This window comes from Somniosus microcephalus, chromosome 1, assembly GCF_052327205.1.
Source record: "Somniosus microcephalus isolate GS21.2 chromosome 1, FLI_Smic_1.0, whole genome shotgun sequence".
Classification (NCBI taxonomy): domain Eukaryota; kingdom Metazoa; phylum Chordata; class Chondrichthyes; order Squaliformes; family Somniosidae; genus Somniosus; species Somniosus microcephalus.
The window spans coordinates 288,470,499-288,491,313 of record NC_140987.1 but is presented as its reverse complement, the minus strand read 5'-3'; the positions used below and the strand labels follow the sequence as shown (position 1 = coordinate 288,491,313).

Genomic DNA, 20,815 nt, shown 5'->3' with positions numbered 1-20,815 from the left:
TTAAGGGAAGGAGGAGGCCTGCACTTCCCGAGCCTGCCGCACCGCATCGGGTGCCGCAGCGCCGGAATTGCGGCGCGAAACGGCAGTTAGCGCCGATTTACCGCCGCAAAGACCCTTCAGTAGCGCCGGCAGCCGTTTGGGCGCGGCCCTGCTGAATTTTTGGCGCGCGCAGGGGGACTTAGCGCCGGCACTAACTTCCGGCGCTAAAGCCCTGGCTAAGCCAAAACTCAATTTCTAGGCCTGAATGTTTAAGGTGGTGGACGTGGTGCCAATCAAGCAGGCTATCTACATTTCACTGCACAGGTATGAGTTAATGGCGCATCGCGATCTCTGCACGTTTTCAGGGGCAATTCAACTTAGCCCCCAGGGTGTTTATAACACCCTTCTAAATGAGCACTGGATGCTGTTTAATTGAGTTTATATTTATATAAAATGCACATGAAAAGAAAATGTAGTTTCCAAAACACAAGCTTTATAATTGTTTCTTAAAATATTTACAGAATCACACAAAAAATGTATCAGACATAAATACAATCTACTTAAACTAAACACAAGCTTTAGTTTGTGCATCAGTGCAAATTCACAGTTGCTAATCAATTTAGCTTATTAATAGAATTTTAAAAAATCCTTACTATTTTGAAGTTCTGACTTGGTAAAGGAATCTTTACAAAATTCAACTGTTGCAAACTTTAAAAGATAAAATACAGTAAGGACAGGCACATTCAAGTGATACTCTAGGGTTCATTTCCCAATGAGGACCCAACTCTTAATCACAATCCCATCTTTGTTTTTGATCTTCCAGACTTATTCAAATCCCTGCATATAGCCCCACAGTTTTAGGCAACGTTGCTCTGTGGAAGACTTCACTAAACCAGCATAAAAATTATCCCCTTTAAATAAATAAATAGTAAACAAATCAAACTCTGCATTGTTTCACCCTAAACAATTATTGAATCATACAAGAACTCTGGAAGCAAATTTTATCCACCCCCTTGCACGTACAAGTAGTGAAGCACTCAGCACAGACAAAAAAAACACCTCTTAACTCATCTTGGGTATAACAGCAATTTCTATACTCCGTGAAGTCAAGAAGAAATTGGGGTCTGGCAAAAATGTGCCTACACGTGACTGTACATACTTGGCTCTATATGTCAGCATTTTATAAAACATTTTAAACAATGTCTACATAGATATTCCAATACATTAAACTTGGACATTTCTTTTTGTTACTCTAAGCATATCTCTTCAGTGTATCTCTGCCAGAAACACTTCAGCAGACAGTTCTGAAGGTGCCATTGTTGAAGACTCAAACAGTGGCTTCATATCAGATGTTTTTTTTTAAAAAAATTGCTGTGTGTCTTAATTCTCTCCCCTAATTGAATGAGAGTGATTCTGAAGGACCTGCAAACTTTAGGAGTATAGCAGGATATATTTTTTGATATTCACCGAAAGGGGTGGAAAAAAAAGTGAAGTACAGCACCCCTGGGTTTGCACTGTGGCACTGAAGAGAGTGTGCTGGAAGTCTCACAAACCTTGGAAGGCAGAAAGAGTAACACAAATTGGGATGCGGATACAGGAAACACATTCAAATCTAAATTCCAGCGTCAGAGATTTAGAAAATGGAGTGTTAAATCCAAAAATTCAGAACAAGATTTCATCTGCTCCTCTGAGCAATGGGTTTTTAAAAATCCCCTGGCACTGACCAATGCGCCAGTTTAAAATGTCATTAGTATTGGCAGAGATACTCCTCAGATTCTGAACTGGATCACAAAAATAAAACCAATTCACCTGTTGCAGCTGTGACTTCAACAAACGCTTTGCAAGAAATTTCCCTTCCATAAAAAGCTAACTTTCCCATCTGACTAGTTTCAGTAATTTTTGGCTGTTTATACCCAGTGACATTTTTCTAACAGGGAATTTTTTTTTTTTTTGCAAAGAATGTTGCGTCCATAGTGCCAAGTTGAAGAATATTGCAGTAATTTTCCTTTGGTCATCTCTGCCAGGCAAAGCAGCGGCTCCTAGGAAAAAAAGCAGCCCATGTACACAGCCTGGGCGCTTGACAGACAAGCTGCTGGAATTACTCCAAGCAAACATAATACTGAATGGCTGGAGCCAGTTCCTGAGACTAAGTAGCTGATTTAAGTGAATTGTACAACCAATTCTCAAAAAAAACCCAGTATTGTCACACATTTGTGGCTCGGACCCTGTGCTTGGAGAACAGGATGCTGGATATCAAGTGGCTGTTGGTTCATTGTAAAAGTCAGGTTCACTGTACTTCAACAAAAAGAAGTGATTTTGTGCAGCATTGGACAGTCGGCTGGTCTTGAAGTGTACACAATTCTCAGTTTCCAAAACAAACCACATGTTTTAGAATTGAAAGCATTCTTTCCAATTCTGACAGCGAAGGCTTCATATCAGTGAGCTGGTTTCAGAGACCTTTCTCTTGCCTAAACAGATGGACAAAACATGCAAATGTAAGTACAGTTATTTATTGCACATTAATTTGTCATACAACCTGCATACCAGCCAGACAAGGGCCTCCATGGACAATTTTACTTCAATATGTTAAATAGATATAGTATGTTCTCATTTACATATCCTGGTGACTCCAAATGATCAAGATATTATTTTAAGCTACCTCAGCTGCCTCAATCTCTGGTTCACCTCACCTCCTGCAATATATTATCTGTTCCTTGCTAGCCTGCCCTTTGATTAGTGTTTAAATAAAGCCACAGTCCTTTAGATTAGAAATGTAACATCAAGAATGACAATACAATTATCCCAGTACACATATAAATCCCTCAGTGCTGTACTACCAAGTAATCTGTGGTGCCTATTGAGATGGGACAGCTAATTTTTCTGCAAGGATGCTCAACCCTCAGTAAAACAATAGGCCACCTACCTTTGACTTCAATAAGCTGCCATTCTAAAACTTTTCTGCCTCTCTATTTTAGTCCCAGGTTTTGAATGTTAAGGGAGTTCACATTCCATCTCTGCAGGTGTAATCATGGGATCGATGACAACTGCAAGGTCAGAAACAACACAATGCTATTGATAAAGCTATGAGATAGTCTTCTTCTACAAGGGGGTCGGGGGCTGAAATCTAACGTTCACGGGTGTGCAAAATGGGTGGTAACAGATCGGCCACCTGTTATACACTCTACCCGATTTTCCATTCTATTGAGAACCCAATGGAAAGGACAATCAGGCAGATGTAGAACAGGCAGCGATCTGTTACTGCCCACTTTGCTCCTCTGCCAAAGTTGAATCACACCACCACTGTGTCTGAACCATAGGTATTAACACAACAGAAGCTTAAGCAAAGTCGTAACTTTTAGCAAAGTATAATGCTGCCCTCGCCCAACATCCACACAAGTGCACGTTCCTGGAAGCGGGGGGGGGGGGGTGGGTGGTCACTGGAAAGCATTCAGAAGCAGGAACTCTGATTGATTCCCTACCCCGCTCCTCACCCCATGGCCACGAGGCACTGAGGCCAACTTAAACAGCCCCATTTCTACTGTGGTGGAGATCAGTTACCTCAGCACAGACCAGGAATCCAGTGTCTGGGATCTTTGTGCAGGAAGTAGTAACTTTTGACACTCACTTTTCTATTCTGATACAAAATGGGATAAAAATATTTACTGGGAGGGTTGAGTTTCCCTTTAACAAAATGACACAGTTGCATAAAAACCTAACTGTCCACAGGAGTGATGATTTTTCATATTCAAGGTTAAGTTTCTTACAAAGGGATTTGTTGCCCAAAAGAGGAGTGGGAAAATGACCCTGAGCAGCAACAAGTGAGTTTATACATTTGTATGAGCTTTTCTCGCCACCACTTAATTATTTTTAGGATTTGATTGACAGACAAAATGGAAACATGCATACAAATATTTAAGTGAAAAAACATGTTGCAACAGATTAAAATGATTAAAACAAAGAATAATTTCAATATTAGCACATAAATAAAACTTCAAAAATATGTGTAACATTTTAAACTTTTTTGGGTTTTAATTCTCAACTCTATCTACTCCCTTACATGTTAGAGTGACAGTCCTACCATGTACAGCAATGATTTACCTTGCTGATGCCATCTTGATTTTAGTATGCAGGTCAGGATCATAATGACCCCAAGAAGAACAGTCACAGGAACAGTGATTGCCGCAATGAGGTAACTCCTCTTTGTTGAAGGAAACTTAAATGTTTCATCTGTCCCTTTCATTTCTGAAAGTTAAAAGCAGTGATAGTTAAAACGTGTACACGTCGGGCTTGTTCACAAGCCAATATTATAGTACATTAAAATAGAAATCAATATCTGTAGTGAGTAGAAACATACACATGTAGCTGTAAGTGTGTGGTTATGAATTACCTAAATTGTCAAATTTTGTTTGGGAACATTCTTGTGAAGTGTCTTGGGACATTTTACTACATTACAGGTGGTATATAATTCAAGATTCAAGATTCAAGATCATTTTATTGCCATATGTAACTAGTACAATGGAATGCTTACTCCCCACTCACTCCCACAATACAAGCATATAAAATAAAATACAAGTTGTTGTTTAAAATATCTATTTAAAACCATGGGACTAGTGCTTATGTAATTGTCTTTTATCTGTTGGCTCACCCTCCAACATGGAACTTCCTTTCCGACATCCCTGCTGAGATCAGACACTCACTGTGTAGCTGTAGTGTTGGCGTCAATACAGCTCCGTTAATTTATTACTTAAATCATTGTGTTGGAGATTTTCAAAATGGCAGTCAGTCTCCAACGAGAGGTGACAAAGGGCTCACATGATGTAATGGGAAGAAATAAAGTACCCTCTGTACAGCCATATTAAAACTGCATTTGTTATTGTTCAAGCATCACAAGCTGGATTACCATCTTGCATGCTTACATTTAAAAGTTTAGTGTGCAAAGATAAAATACTAACAACTCTTGAGGTCAAAGTGTGCTTGTACAATGCATTGAAATGCCTATCACAACATATTGAAAATGCTAGCTTTACAAATTCCTTAAATACGGTTTGAAATGTCATTAAACAAAAAAAAAAAGGACCTACCTTTAATTTGCAAAACAGCCGAAGTAGTCACGTTAAGTTCTTTATTCCAGAACTTACACAAATACGTATCATTAGTCTCTGCCTTCACTCTAAGTACACTTCGGATGTTGTACAATCCATTGGTGCCAGTGAAGTGGGTGGTATTTGCTGTTGCGTTGAGGTCAGTACCATTTGCATAATACCAGATAACTTCAGCTAAAGGGTATCCTACTGACTGACAAACAAACTCTGTCTCTTTCCTTTCCTTTGTGTTGAGGGTCTCTATGTATTCATAAGAAGCTGTAAAATAGAATGTCATAGTTTTAGATTTAATCTGGCTTTGTTTCTAAGCCCTCTAAAGTCCTGCAGTTGCTGTTTTTCTTTCCAGCAAGATTTAACCAAGGTGATTAGCAGAAGAACCAAAGGCGACATGAGGAAAAACCTTTTTTGATCTGGAATGCGTTGCCTGAAAGGGTGGTGCAGGCAGATTCAATCGTGGCTTTCAAAAGGGAATTGGATAAGTACCTGAAGGAAAAATATTTGCAGGGCTATGGGGAAAGGGTGAGGGATTGTAACTAGTTGAGGTGCTCTTGCAGAGAGCTGGCATGGGCTGGACAGGCCAAATGTATCCTTTTGTACTGTCACCATTCTATGATTCTAACTATGTATAGTCTAAGGTGTTTCTATTTAAAATGGTACACAACTTTCTTCTCTTACTGTTATTGTCTCACTTTCCCACTTGGAGCTTTCACATATTATGCACTAACCCTCCCTGAGAGGACAGACTGGGAACCTGTTCCCGAGCTTCCACGTTACAGCGGAATGTTAGGACACAAATCTTGGCCCAAGGTGATGGACATTCATCCTTCGCTTTGTGGAAGCCTCTGTTCTGTGCCTCCATGTGACAGCACATTTGAGATCAAGAACTCATCGTGCAGCAGGTTACAGATGCAAGCTCACATCCTGTTGGTAATCTCCAATGGGAACAATTCAAATCTAATTAGAAATAATCAACCAGCTGCTGGAGAAGAGAGAAAAAAGGAAAACCTTGCCCACCTGTAACTTCCAGTGCAGTCTCTTTATAATCCACTCCATTGAGATCGATAACACAGCGGTAGGTCCCTGCATCAGTAACTCTGACCTGGTTAATTTCTAGCACCGCACGTCCGCTGTGCAGTTCATCTAGCAACAGGAACACTCTTCCTCGGTATTCCAGGGGCTGGTCCTGAAAGGCTGCTTTCCCATTAAACAATTTATAAACTAATTGATACGATCCATTGCCCAGGATGTAGTGCCAGTACACCTTTAGCTGGTTTGTATTGAAGTTGGATTCAACTGGAAATCTACATTCCATAGTAATGTTATTCCCATAGGAGGCAGTGTAGGACGATCTGGGAGCAGTGACCATAAAAAGAGCTGAAATGACAGAATGTGGTGTTACTCAATTGTTTTAGATAGAGACATCTAGGAGGAGGAGGAGAGGGGTGAATGTCTGTGGTGGTTCTCCTGACTGCTACCGTAACTTCGGTGGACAAGCCCCGGAAAAACACCATTAACACCATTTTCCCAAGGTTTCTGCGGCTCTTCCACAAAGTTACGGTGGACAAATGGGAGAAAACCCATGGAAATTCACCCGGTTAGTTAACTTAAGCTAACAACTCACATTTGACCCAGAGCATGTTGACTGAAATGTGAATACCCAGAGATGTGAAAGCAGAAGCCAGGAATGTAGATTAAATTACAATTAATATCTGCAAGTACTTAATGACCATCTTCAAATCTATATAGTACTGGCTAATGACAATGTCATCAGTAACTGTAATCATACTATCTAATTCTGTTTATAATTTGGCATTTAGAACTAAATCTTAGCATGTTACTTTGTTTCTCGCTAACAATTTCAAAATTTCTTCTAAATGGAACCATTTCTGCAAAAGCTTTAGATCGACACTAGATATGTTTATCTCTGGGCCAAGTGTTCCACCGGGAAACTTCCCTCTGTGCCCTCCAGCTCCAATGTGACAGCCAAGCATCAAGGAGGGAGTCAAACAAATGCACACTACATTTTCACCTTCCTTTTTTTCTTATCAGCTTTCCCACTCCCTGCATCTTGCCCCTGAAGTTTTTTTAAAAAGCCTAGACAGTCTAGAGCCAATAGCCTACATGGCTATGGGTGGGCATGAGGGAAATCAGTTCTATTCTTACCTGACATGTACACATGCACTTCCAGAAAGGGTTGCTGGATAGTCATCAGGAGCCAGAGCACTGTCCATTTTGCCCATCACTCACCCAGGAGGGCTGAAGTTAATTGTGTGCCTTGCCCTGCCCTGATGGCCCTAAATCAAGTAATTCTGCACTAACCACAGAAAGTGCTGGAAACACAGCAGATCAGGCAGCATCGAGGAGAGAAACAGAGTCATCGTTTTGGGTCGAACCCTTCATCAGAACTGGAAAAGGTTAGGGAAGAGAGATTTTTAAGCAGGGGCAGGGAGAAACAAAGGGAAGGTCTGTGATAGGATGGAAGGCAGGATAGGTTGATAGACAAAAGGGATGATAGGGCAAGGCAAAAGGAGAGGTAATGGGACAAGTTAAGAAACAAAAGATGGCTCTAGACGATGTGTGAATGATGATGGCAGCAACATTAACAGCTACCATGTGAGGAAACAAGAGGAAAAAAAGAAGAAATACAGGGGCCAATTTATAGTCTGAAAAAATTCTGCACTCACTAGGAGATCAAACCCAGATATTTTTGGGCTGTCTGGTTCGGCTAGTAGGTGCATGAACCAGCCAAGCCATGAAAGCAAGTGCAATCTGAATGTAGAGGTAAATTCCTCACTCATTTAAAAAAACACAGTCCACTGAACATTAAGTAGTATTCTGCATGTCTCAATAAGAGTGTCTTCTCAGGGCTGTAACATGTGGTCTTTGTTGGCTTCAAGCTGCATGAAAGGATTCAATGACTGCTGGCTGGAAAGTCTGAATCAGCCATCTACTAGTGTTACAACAACAAGGCACTTTAGCAAGTTCTAATGGCTCTTTAACTTGCACCAAGATCTAACTTGCTCCTGTATACGCCAAAATCTAACTTACTCCTGTATACGCCAAGATCTAACATACTCCTGTATATGCCAAGATCTAATGGTTCCATCATATGTTTTGCATTTTACACTGGTTTATTGCTAAAATAGTAAAGTTCTTATTAAGCTCAGTGTCTGATATCATACCTGTTGCCAAGGGTAGGTGAGCTCCCAGTATAAACAGCAATGATATAATCTTCATCTTTCTGAAGTTATCTGAAACACAAACACACATTTTTCAGTTCATCAGTTATATTTTAATAGACAAATGGTTAAAATTATTTGATTGGTTGCTGAAGAAACATTGAGCTCTCTTTAAACTCTGCATTTTTAATAGGCTGGCTGGCTACATGGTTGTTAATGGGATAACAACAGTTATCTAGATACTTTGCTAATGGTTACAATGGAGGAACAGGAAAGATTGTATTCTAGAATAGGGGAACTTGAGTTAATGAAAGCATTCAACTATCACTATGCTTTAATCACACTCCTGTCCATGTACAGTACCCATGTGTTCGGGCACTGCTCTGTATTTATAGGTCATGGGTCTACATTTGTCTTATCAAACTGTTTTGATATCTAAAGTTCAACTCAAAATCACAGCAACTGAAGTTATGCCATTGTAATGAAAACAAAAAAACACAGCAACATGAATGAATCACAATTTTCAGATTGGGCGTATGGTTCTGCAGAATAAGTTGCATTTAAACCACAGCACAACCACATGCGACACATTCAAAGCAGCTCTGTTTACAAGCCACTGGTGAATGCAGAAGGAGAATGAGTCGGAGTTCATTAAAAAAAAGTGTTTGGTAAACATTTTAGTTTGATTTGGGCTGGTGGGGGGGGGGGAGCGAGGAAGAAACTAGAAAAAAAAAAGCAGTGTTTCAGTCAGCAAAATCATATACTTGTGCCACGATGAGATTTTTAAAATGTTATTTAAGCCAATGCCACGTGTTTTTCAACAAATGAGAAAAGGTTTGCCAAACAATTTTTCAATGGAAGCCGGTGCACTTTAAATGAAATGAAGTGTCCAAACAGGAAAAGCTCATCTCAGGAAGACTTGTAAGTGGCATTGTGCCAGATCAAACCGGGGTCTATCTTTTCAGTATACTCTTCTGGTTTTGGGTGGTTAAACAAATAATCTGTAACTAATAAAACTTAACAACTTAAATTAAAATGTGATTGGCCGGGGTGATAATGCACTCCAGTCCCCGCGGCGCCCACCGGTTGTGAAAGGCCTCGAGCGTGCTGGCAGACATTGTGTGCTCCATCTCAGGGCCACCCAGGCGCAAACGAGAGGCAGGCAATCAGGCCGAATGACCCCCTCGACCGCCGCCTGGACCAGTTAATGGCTATTTTGGCCAGGCCCAGGAGCAGTCCTATGAGGAGGTTCTCCAATTTGCCCGCTCCCCTCCGCACTGGGTGACCAAAGATCAGGAGCGTGGGACTGAAGTGCAGCCAAAAATCGAGGAGCAGCCCTTTCAAATAATGGAAGAGGAGCTGCAACCGCTCACATTCCATGTATACTTGGAACACAGACTCCATCAAACTGGGGTCAGGCTTGATTTAGAATTTTAATTTAAAAAACACCTGGGGACTCATTTCTTCCCTGTGTAAAGTGTAAAGATTAAAAGTAGACAGGACTAAAAAAAAGTGGGAAGGCCACTAATAAGTGCAAGCAGACTTTGTAACATGCCTATTTAACTGTTTGATTTTAAAATGCTCATCCTGGTTTTCAAATCCCTCCATGATCTCACCCCTCCCCATCTCTAATCTCCTCCAGGTCCACAACCCTCTGAGATCTCTGCGCTCCTCCCAATTCTGGCCTCTAGAGCATCCCTGATTTTAATCACTCCACCATTGTTGGCTGTGCCTTCAGAGGCCAAGGCCCCAAGCTCTGGAATTCCCTCCCTAAACCTCTCTGCAGCTCTTCCTCTCTTTCGTCCTTTAAGACACTCTCCTTTAAGATGCTCCTTAAAACCTTTCTTTGACCAAGCTTTTCGTCATCTGCTTTAATATCTCCTTCTGTGGTTCAGTGTCAAATTTTGTTTGATAACACTTCTGTGAAGTGCCTTGGGACATTTTACTATGTTAAAGGTGCTATATAAATAGTGGTTGTTGTTTTTGTTGCTGCTGCTGCTTGAGAAGTGTGAAATAAGCATTACTATCCAGTTTTCTGTTGTCCCTGTTCTAAAATTTGTATTGGAATTTGCTGAAGTAAAATCTAGAGCTGCCATTGTTTTAATGAAACAAGTCCAAAAATAGAATAACTATTTTTTGAGCAAGAGAGAGTGAAATATACCCAGTACTTTTTTTCTAAACTGAGAAGTCTAGTTATACTGTTCACTTTGCATATTGAGTTTATGATAGGGGTGGAGTAATTTTATTTTAAATAAAATGATCAAGTTTGATTTTTTGGTTTAATATGGATTATTACAAGTGCAAAAGGATATTTGAAAGCTCATCCATGTGAGCTGCCTCTGTTACTAGAAGTGATAAGCTGTCATTAAGGGTCTTTTCCAACCCACACACTATGACAATAATGAGTTAATCACAGAACTGATGACAATTAATTCCACAGCTCAGTGTAAAGTTTATTGCTAAATTTGTCAGCATCATGTACCATTACTATACACAACCATACCGACAGACTGATTTTATCTTAGTATCAATGATGCATAAGTAAAATATATAACTGCAGTAAAAATATACACAAACTATTATAACATTTGGAAAGAAAACCATTTAAAAAGCACAACACTTGTTGCTTCAGTGCCCTAAACAACCTGACTGATGTTACCCTACAAGTCCCTGAATGATGGTGATTGCTGCGGTCTTGGTCTTCAAGAAGCATGGGTCCACACTGCTTAGTACTGTTCCAGTTCCAGGCTAAGGCTTTCAATCGCATATGATCCACCGGTGCTCAATCCAGTTGCTTTTATCACAGGATCAGACCTTTTCACTAATAGCAGTGTGGTAACCTGCACACCTCAGTCCTTCTTGTTATAGAATCATATAAGTTTACGGCACAGAAGGAGGAGGCCATTCAGCCCATTGTGTCTGTGCTGGCCGAAAGAACTATCCAGCCTAATCCCACTCCAGCCCTTGGTCCGTAGCCCTGCAGGTTACGGCACTCCAAGTGCCTATCCAAGTACTTTAAGTGCGACGAGGGTCTCTGCCTCCACCATCCTTTCAGGTAGTGAGTTCCAGACCCCCTGGGTGAAAAAAGGTTCCTTCTACCAATTACTTTAAATCTATGGTTATTGACCTCTCTGCTAAGCGAAATAGGTCCTTCCTATCCACACGATATATGTCCCTCATAATTGTTGTTAAGTTCCCCCCCTCACCAGCCCCATAACACATCCCTGCAGAGGGAGATGCAAGGGGAGGATCATCCCCATCTGCTTTTGCTAGCACCAGAAAAGTGACCCAACCAATGTCGCCCTCAGAAGAGGTGTAGTAGGCTATACCTCAAGCCACCGTGGTCATCAATCATGACTTGGTAGGCACAATAATTCCTTCAGACTCAACAATACAAGCTCTTGTAATTGTCATGTTAAAAACCGCATAACCACACCAACACATAGACCATCTGACATTTTCCTTTGCATAAAATCATAATTTTGTTTTCGGTAACCGCTTAAGTTTAATTCCACTCGCCTGCTCGCTCCCTTTAACAGTGCTCTTTTTTTCCAAGCAGCTATCTAATTCCGTCTTGAAAGTAAAGAAAAAAATACCAAAGTCAAAATTGAGGACAGCAGCAGGTTAACAAGAAGCAGCCTGCCTTACCTTGGGCTCCTTTACTTTGTGTGGTAGTAAGTGAGTTGTCGTCTTGAGAGTGTGCAATGTAGTGGTGCTGTGGCTGTCACTTTATATAAGTGCAGCCCTGGCAAATAGAAATCCCCAGCCACAAATTCGTCATTAGTTCCGAACACGTGAACATGCTGTACTTCTTCCAGTAACAATCAATTGAGAAAACCCCAGCAGAATCCAGAAACTGGGAAAATCAATCAAATTCCCTCCGCTTATCAATACAAAAAATCGGATCAAAAGCGGGTATGGAAGGTCGATCGCAGTTACGGTATGTGAGCAGCGAGCCTTCGCTTTCCTTATGATGTAAAGCCTATCTGGAAGTTGATTTCCCGGCAGCAAAGGGGACCAACTCTTCCATGGACATGTCGCTGAGTGTAGCTGAATCTCGACATGGGGTTAGTTAATAAAATAGATGTCTTAGCCACTGAGGGACAGACTCGAGGATAAACAAGTCAGTGAAGTCCTTCAGTCACCGACCACCCTCACTAGCAAGTAAAGACTGCCCTTACTGTTTGATCACCTAATGCCTTATTTCCTGGTCCTGTGCAGCTTTCAAATTGGGAATATCAAAGCTGCACAGTACCCTAGTCAGATCACACCTTGAGTATTGTGTCCAGTTGTGGCCATCCAGACAGGGAAAACATTCAAGCACTGGAGGCAGTACAGAGAAGAGCCCTCAAGCTAATTGGGGGGGGGGGGGGGGGTGGGCGTGGGTCAGCGGGTGTGTTTGGTGGCGGGTAGGGAACCCGCTGTCAACCCGCCTCCACGCTAGTCTCCCAGATGTCAGGTCTGTCATCGCTGAACAGACCCGACACCAAGCAGCAGGGGAGGCAATTGATATCATTTGATACAATGTTAAGAGCCAGTTAAGCAGTATTTTATGCCTACCTTTCAATTTTGCGTGTTCCCCCCACGGGTTACACGCTGCTTGGAGATCACTTCAGGTAAGGAGGTCGGGTGTTGGGTCAGCATGTGATGATTTCTTTAATTGACGGCTGCAAATTTTCTATAAAAGCTCCCATTTCATAGGTCTTCACTTTGCAAGGTTAGAAACTGTTGCTTACTGCATTTGGAAGACAGATTGAGCTTTATACAGCTTGCAAGTGTTTGGAGCAAACTCTCTATCCAGCATCACCTAATTGGAACAACTTCTCTCACCATTGACAGATCTCTTATGTCATCTCAAGTTTACCTGCCATCTATTACATCAGCATCGGTGCCCTTGAAACTATCTCACCTTAGTCCTCAGAATCCCACCACGATCAGCCCCAACACCAGCAGCACCAACAACAACACCAACCTTCTCTGCAATCAGTTGGTGCTGCACAGGACACAGGGCATCAGCACCCGACCACATTGCTGCCCGAGATGCCAGGGATGGCCTCACCATGGCCAGATTTACTTCACTTGGCGTTGTACACCCTGGCTGCCACATGATGCACCAGGTTGGCACCACCCCACACCAACACCATAAAGCATCCCTACAATGCCCAAGCCATTCCTTTCACACTCATCACCATTGGGGGCATGGGGGAGGGGTACAGGGGGGGGTACCATTATGTCTCACCATTCACTGCAACTCACTAAGCCATTTCCAAAGGTGCACACAAATCTGTCCAAGAAGGCAAAGTGTTGAAAATAAAGATTTCAATGTTTGACAGCACATTAACAGAAACTTCACATGAACATTGGCTAAAACACCCAAGTGCCCAAGTGCGTTGTAAGTAGGTTTGATTGGACTAGGATGAGGGTGAGTGTGAGGAGTGGCTGGTGAGATGGGGAAGTGATAATGTAGATAGAGAGGGATGGGTGGAGGTGCAAGGTAAATTGGTGTGAGTAAGAATGTGCAGGAGTAGGGTAGAGAAGGCAGAGTGATGGGGATGTGATGAGTGGCACAGCAGGATGAGGTTGAGTGTGGCTTTGCAGTAACATTTTGTGATCTACTGGGATCATTGAAAGGTTTGTGCCACTGCAGCAAGGGACCCCTGATGACATCCCTGCTTGTGTCCTCCTGTGCAATGTGCAACCAGGCTGCGTTGATCTCCTGTGGAGGTCTCTTCCGCCCATTGGAAGGGAAGAGAACCTCCCTGCGTGCTGTGACTCCCTCCACAAGCATACGGAGGGAGCCATGGGCGAGCCTGCGCCTCTGTGCACTGCGTGTCTGTGTTTGCAGCACCTCAATGCTGTAGAACACTGACAGCACAACTGTTAAAATCAATTTGCGCACGGTCCCTTTAAGGAAACCGGCTGATGACATGTCAAGTGATGTCATCAGACCCGCTTCCTTCAGTTGGCTGGGAAAGACGCTGGGCAGGCTTAACAAGTCCAATCAGTGTTAAATACTTTTCACAGAGTGGGTTGGAGCCAGCAGTGGGGTTGCACCCCGCCACCGACCCGGCCGCACCGGACCCGCCTCGGTAGGCAAAATCACGGCCCTAGTGTTGGAGGTCTGAGTTATGAGGGAAGGCTGAAAAAAGTTGGACTTTTGAAAGGAGGCACCTGAGAGGTGATCTTATATAAAAATATATAAGATGGTAAGCGGTATGGAAAGGTAAATCTGGAAAATTATTTCAAACTAAATTGATGATGTAGGATAAGAGAACTAGGGCCAAAGCAGCAAAAGGCAAAAACTTGTTACTGATTTTAGAAAGTTCTTCTTCACACAAAGAGTAGAGTCATAGAATCATAGAAATTTATGTCACAGAAGAAGGCCATTTGGCCCATCGTGTCTGCGCTGGTCGAAAAAGGACTGTCCAGCCTAATCCCACTTTCCAGATCTTGGTCTGTAGTTTTGCAGGTTACAGGACCCCCTTGCAAATTATGTTAAAGCAATTAAGTTTTGTTATTGAACCTCCAAGAGGGTGGCATGCTAATATTGCCTTTTCTGGTGAGTACTTCAAGGAGATATTCATTTAGGATGTTAACTACTTTTAGTTCTTCAGTTTCAACTCCATTGCATCCTAAGGCATCTCAGTTCTTTGCTAACCCTCTGCTGTTGTTACGCTTGAAGAATTTCTCACTGTCACATTTGGTTTCTACAATTGATACATTTCTAGTTCCCTCTTTGCTCCTCTGATCAACTTTATAAAAAACATTTTTTGGAGGCTCCTGTAATCTTCCCAGTAGCATGAGCTTGCTTCACATTTCTCTCTGCAGGCTTTGCACAGTTTCATTATAGACCTGTTAACCTATTTAGGGTCATGATTGTTTAGTCTGCACTTATTAGTCCTAGATCTATACTTAGCTTGCATGCGCAGTAGTATGTGCTTACCAGTATTCCATTTGTCCTCAACTGAAATTTTCTGAAGTATTATATTTAGTGATTTCTTTAAACTTTTCCCTCATTCCTTTGACGTTTTCCCTTTTAAAGTTGCATATTTGAGTATTGATTTATCCTAGATCATGCCAAAGCTAATTATGCTATGTCCACTGTTGCTCAGGGGCAGCAATACCTCTGTACCAGGCCTGTACTGGCATTACCAGATCTAGATGCAAGTTGACTCTTGTGGCATCTCTTATCCGTGAGGTGAGAATGCTTTCACGCATTATATTTACTAGCTTAGATTCTTAACTGCTTGGATATTCTCCATTTAAATTGGGTTAGATCCATTAAAAGCATCCATTTGCACATACCTTGCTTATTTTTTCATAGAGTAACCTGCCCTTTTTGTGATCTATAGCAGACCCTTGGAGTGCGGCATCGGCAGCGGGTGGAGGCGGAGCTGAGCGGCAGAGCGACTACAAGAGGCCCCAGAGGCTCAGGTAGGCCCCAGTGCGGCATCGGCAGCGGGTGGAGGCGGAGCTGAGCGGCAGAGCGACTACATGAGGCCCCAGAGGCTCAGGTAGGCCCCAGTGCGGCATCGGCAGCGGGTGGAGGCGGAGCTGAGCGGCAGAGCGACTACAAGAGGCCCCAGAGGCTCAGGTAGGCCCCAGTGCGGCATCGGCAGCGGGTGGAGGCGGAGCTGAGCGGCAGAGCGACTACAAGAGGCCCCAGAGGCTCAGGTAGGCCCCAGTGCGGCATCGGCAGCGGGTGGAGGCGGAGCTGAGCGGCAGAGCGACTACAAGAGGCCCCAGAGGCTCAGGTAGGCCCCAGTGCGGCATCGGCAGCGGGTGGAGGCGGAGCTGAGCGGCAGAGCGACTACAAGAGGCCCCAGAGGCTCAGGTAGGCCCCAGTGCGGCATCGGCAGCGGGTGGAGGCGGAGCTGAGCGGCAGAGCGACTACAAGAGGCCCCAGAGGCTCAGGTAGGCCCCAGTGGGGCATCGGCAGCGGGTGGAGGCGGAGATGAGCGGCAGAGCGACTACAAGAGGCCCCAGAGGCTCAGGTAGGCCCCAGTGCGGCATCGGCAGCGGGTGGAGGCGGAGCTGAGCGGCAGAGCGACTACAAGAGGCCCCAGAGGCTCAGGTAGGCCCCAGTGCGGCATCGGCAGCGGGTGGAGGCGGAGCTGAGGGGCAGAGCGACTACAAGAGGCCCCAGAGGCCCAGGTAGGCCCCAGTGCGGCATCGGCAGCGGGTGGAGGCGGAGCTGAGCGGCAGAGCGACTACAAGAGGCCCCAGAGGCCCAGGTAGGCCCCAGTGCGGCATCGGCAGCGGGTGGAGGCGGAGCTGAGCGGCAGAGCGACTACAAGAGGCCCCAGAGGCCCAGGTAGGCCCCAGTGCGGCATCGGCAGCGGGTGGAGGCGGAGCTGAGCGGCAGAGCGACTACAAGAGGCCCCAGAGGCCCAGGTAGGCCCCAGTGCGGCATCGGCAGCGGGTGGAGGCGGAGCTGAGCGGCAGAGCGACTACAAGAGGCCCCAGAGGCTCAGGTAGGCCCCAGTGCGGCATCGGCAGCGGGTGGAGGCGGAGCTGAGCGGCAGAGCGACTACAAGAGGCCCCAGAGGCTCAGGTAGGCCCCAGTGTGGCATCGGCAGCGGGTGGAGGCGGAGCTGAGCGGCAGAGCGACTACAAGAGGCCCCAGAGGCTCAGGTAGGCCCCAGTGCGGCATCTGCAGCGGGTGGAGGCGGAGCTGAGCGGCAGAGCGACTACAAGAGGCCCCAGAGGCTCAGGTAGGCCCCAGTGCGGCATCGGCAGCGGGTGGAGGCGGAGCTGAGCGGCAGAGTGACTACAAGAGGCCCCAGAGGCTCAGGTAGGCCCCAGTGCGGCATCGGCAGCGGGTGGAAGCGGAGCTGAGCGGCAGAGCGACTACAAGAGGCTCCAGAGGCTCAGGTAGGCCCCAGTGCGGCATCGGCAGCGGGTGGAGGCGGAGCTGAGCGGCAGAGCGACTACAAGAGGCCCCAGAGGCTCAGGTAGGCCCCAGTGCGGCATCGGCAGCGGGTGGAGGCGGAGCTGAGCGGCAGAGTGACTACAAGAGGCCCCAGAGGCTCAGGTAGGCCCCAGTGCGGCATCGGCAGCGGGTGGAGGCGGAGCTGAGTGGCAGAGCGACTACAAGAGGCCCCAGAGGCTCAGGTAGGCCCCAGTGCGGCATCGGCAGCGGGTGGAGGCGGAGCTGAGCGGCAGAGCGACTACAAGAGGCCCCAGAGGCTCAGGTAGGCCCCAGTGCGGCATCGGCAGCGGGTGGAGGCGGAGCTGAGCGGCAGAGCGACTACAAGAGGCCCCAGAGGCTCAGGTAGGCCCCAGTGCGGCATCGGCAGCGGGTGGAGGCGGAGTCGGGACCAGTGGGAGCAGCGAGGAGGAGCTCGGGAGAAAACCCGGCGACCAGCGAGGCCCGAGACCAGTCGGGAGCAGTGAGTCGGAGCCCGGTATAAAAACCGGAGAGAGGCGAGGCCCGAGACCACAGCTGGGGCAGTCGGGAGAGCAGGAGGCCAGTAACTGGTGAGTTTAAAAGCTCACCTTTCGCGGGCTTTTTCTTTCACAGCTGGTGCAGTCGGGAGAGCAGGAGGCCAGTAACTCTTATATAGGTGGAGCTGTTGCTAAACCCGAAACACTACAGTGTAGTGTCTCCCACCCTTCCACCTCCTCTAACCTTTTAGGGGTTAGGGGAAGTTGAAAAGGTAGGTTCAATTTATTTTATTTCAGGAGCCTAACCTAGGTGGAAAAGGTTCCAGGACAGGAGGCGGCAGTGAAAATACAACACCAGAAAACAGGTAGGTGACTGGTTGGTGAGTACTTTCACAAACTTATTCTAAGTAGAATTCAATAATTAAGCTAAATCGTAGTAAATAAAAGGGTATTGTAAGGGTTAAGTCATGGAAGGGCAGCTCGGACCCGTGTCATGCTTCTCCTGTGCCATGTGGGAAATCAGGGACACTGTCCCTGACAACTATGTGTGCAGGAAGTGTGTCCAGCTGCAGCTCCTAGCAGACCGCATGGCGGCGCTGGAGCTGCGAATGGACTCACTCTGGAGCATACGCGATGCTGAGGATGTTGTGGATAGCACATTCAGTGAGTTGGTCACACCGCAGGTAAAGGCTAGCTCAGACAGTAAATGGGTGACCAAAAGGCAGGGTAAAGGCAGGAAGGTAGTGCAGGAGTCACCTGCGGTCATCTCCCTCCAAAACAGGTTTACCGTTTTGGGTACTGTTGGGGGAGATGACTTATCAGGGGAAGGCACCAGCAGCCACGTTCAGGGCACCATGACTGGCTCTGCTGCACAGAAGGGCGGGAAAAAGAGGGATAGGGCTATAGTGATAGGGGATTCAATTGTAAGGGGGATAGATAGGAGTTTCTGTGGCCGAGACCGAGACTCCAAGATGGTATGTTGCCTCCCTGGTGCAAGGGTCAAGGATGTCTCGGAGCGGGTGCAGAGCATTCTGAAGGGGGAGGGGGATCAACCAGTTGTCGTGGTACATGTAGGTACCAACGATGTAGGTAAAAAGAGGGAGGAGGTCCTACAAGCTGAATTTAGGGAGTTAGGAGCTAAATTGAAAAGTAGGACCTCAAAGGTAGTAATCTCTGGATTGCTACCAGTGCCACGAGCTAATAAGTTTAGAGAGAGTAAGATAGATAAGCTAAATACGTGGCTTGAGCAGTGGTGCAAGGGAGAGGGATTTAAATTCTTGAGGCATTGGAACCAGTTCTTGGGGAGGAGTGACCTGTACCAAGGGGACGGTCTACACCTGAACTGTGAGGGAGCCGATGTCCTCGGGGTAATATTTTCTAGGGCGGTTCGGGAGGAGTTAAACTAATTTGGCAGGGGGATGGGAACCTAGGTAGTGGAAAAGAGGGAAGTCATATGAAGTTAGAAATAGATGGTAGAAAGGTGAGAAGCAATAAGCAAAGGAGAGAAACACAAAGGGCCAAACTAATTCATAATGAGAGTGTGAAAAAAGCAAGCCTGAAGGCTTTGTATCTTAATGCTAGAAGCATTAGGAACAAGGTGGATGAATTAGTTGTGGAAATAGAGGTAAACAAGTATGATTTGATTGGGATTACAGAAACGTGGCTGCAGGGTGGGCAAGGCTGGGAACTTAACATCCAGGGATATACAATATTTAGGAAGGATCGGCAAAAAGGTAGGGGAGGTGGGGTAGCATTGCTGGTAAAGGAGGGGATTAATGCAATGGAAAGGAAGGATATTAACTCGGATGAAACGGAATCTGTATGGGTAGAAATGAGAAATAGCAAGGGGAGGAAAACGTTAGTGGGTGTGATATATAGGCCTCCAAATAGTAATATGGAGGTGAGGGAAGGCATAAAAAGGGAAATTAGAGAAGCGTGCGATAAGAGCACAGCTGTCATCATGGGTGACTTTAATTTACATATTGATTGGACTACCCAAATTAGTAAAAATTCTGAGGAGGAGGAATTCCTGGAATGTTTTCGGGACGGTTATCTGGACCAATATGTCGAGGAGCCGACTCGAGATCAGGCCATTTTAGACTGGGTATTGTGCAATGAGAAGGGACTTATCAGCAATCTTCTTGTACGAGGCCCCTTGGGTCAGAGCGATCATAATATGATCGAGCTCTCAGTCGAGATGGAGAGTGAGGAAATTGAATCAGAGACTAAGGTCCAGAACTTAAATAAAGGGAATTACGAGGGTATGAGACGGGAATTGGGTAAGATTGATTGGGTGGTGTTTCTGGGGGGATTGACAGTGGATAGACAATGGCAAGCATTCAAAGATAGAATGGAAGAATTCCAGAACATGTTTATACCGGTTTGGCATAAAAATAAACCTAAAAAGGTGACTCAACCGTGGATAACGAGGGAAATTAGGGACAGCATAAAATCAAAAAAAAGGGCATATCAACTGGCAAAAAAAAGCACCAGACCGGAAGATTGGGGGCAGTACAGGATACAGCAAAAGAGGACAAAGGGATTAATCAGGAAGGGGAAAATAGAATACGAAAGTAAACTTGCAGCAAACATAAAGACAGACTGCAAAAGCTTTTATCGGTATATCAGGAGGAAAAGACTGGTAAAATCCCAAGTCGGTCCCTTGCAGTCCGATTCGGGAGAATATATAATGGAGAATAAGGAAATGGCAGACCAATTAAACTCATACTTTGGTTCTGTATTCACAAAGGAGGACACAAATCACCTCCCAGGAATATCGACAAACATAGGGACTAATGAGAGGGAGGAGCTGACAGAAATTAGTATCTCTAGGGATATGGTGTTGGGTAAGTTGAGGGGACTGAAGGCCGACAAATCCCCGGGGCCTGATAAACTACATCCTAGGGTACTTAAGGAGGTGGCCCTGGAGATAGCAGATGCTCTAAGGATCATCTTCCGGAACTCCATTGACTCAGGAACAGTACCCGTGGATTGGAGGGTAGCTAATGTTACCCCAATATTTAAAAAGGGGGGTAGAGAGAAAGCAGGGAATTATAGACCAGTAAGCCTTACATCGGTTGTGGGCAAAATGCTAGAGTCCATTATTAAGGATAAAATAGCGGAGCACTTGACAAATGGGGAAAGGATCGGACAGAGTCAACATGGATT

General features: G+C 45.3%; 1 protein-coding gene across 2 annotated transcripts; it reads right to left on the bottom strand.

Annotated features, from left to right (window-relative positions):
* Positions 1-781: 781 nt before the first annotated feature.
* LOC147124829 (programmed cell death 1 ligand 1-like) lies at positions 782-12,407 on the bottom strand. Of its 2 annotated transcripts, XR_015079104.1 has the most exons (7): positions 11,909-12,405; positions 8,264-8,332; positions 6,096-6,455; positions 5,061-5,339; positions 4,078-4,221; positions 2,903-3,023; positions 782-2,447 (listed from the first exon to the last, which is right to left on the bottom strand). XR_015079104.1 is itself a non-coding variant. In XM_085993694.1 (6 exons), exons 2-6 carry the CDS (start codon positions 8,316-8,318, stop codon positions 2,410-2,412), a joined length of 876 nt encoding a protein of 291 aa, XP_085849820.1. In that variant the 5' UTR covers positions 8,319-8,332; positions 11,909-12,407; the 3' UTR covers positions 782-2,409. The 2 variants fall into 2 exon arrangements, 1 of the variants encoding a protein (XP_085849820.1); XM_085993694.1 differs by lacking the exon at positions 2,903-3,023 and having other exon boundaries at positions 11,909-12,407.
* Between the last annotated feature and the right edge of the window lie 8,408 nt (positions 12,408-20,815).

What these genes read in the sequence shown, in the direction of transcription:
- LOC147124829 (XM_085993694.1), bottom strand. Translation starts at nt 8,318, where the DNA reads ATGAAGATTATATCATTGCTGTTTATACTGGGAGCTCACCTACCCTTG. An exon ending in TCACCTACCCTTGGCAACAG is followed by an intron (nt 6,456 to 8,263) that starts GTATGATATCAG and finishes CTGTCATTTCAG; the next exon opens with CTCTTTTTATGGTCACTGCT. An exon ending in GACTGCACTGGAAGTTACAG is followed by an intron (nt 5,340 to 6,095) that starts GTGGGCAAGGTT and finishes TCTATTTTACAG; the next exon opens with CTTCTTATGAATACATAGAG.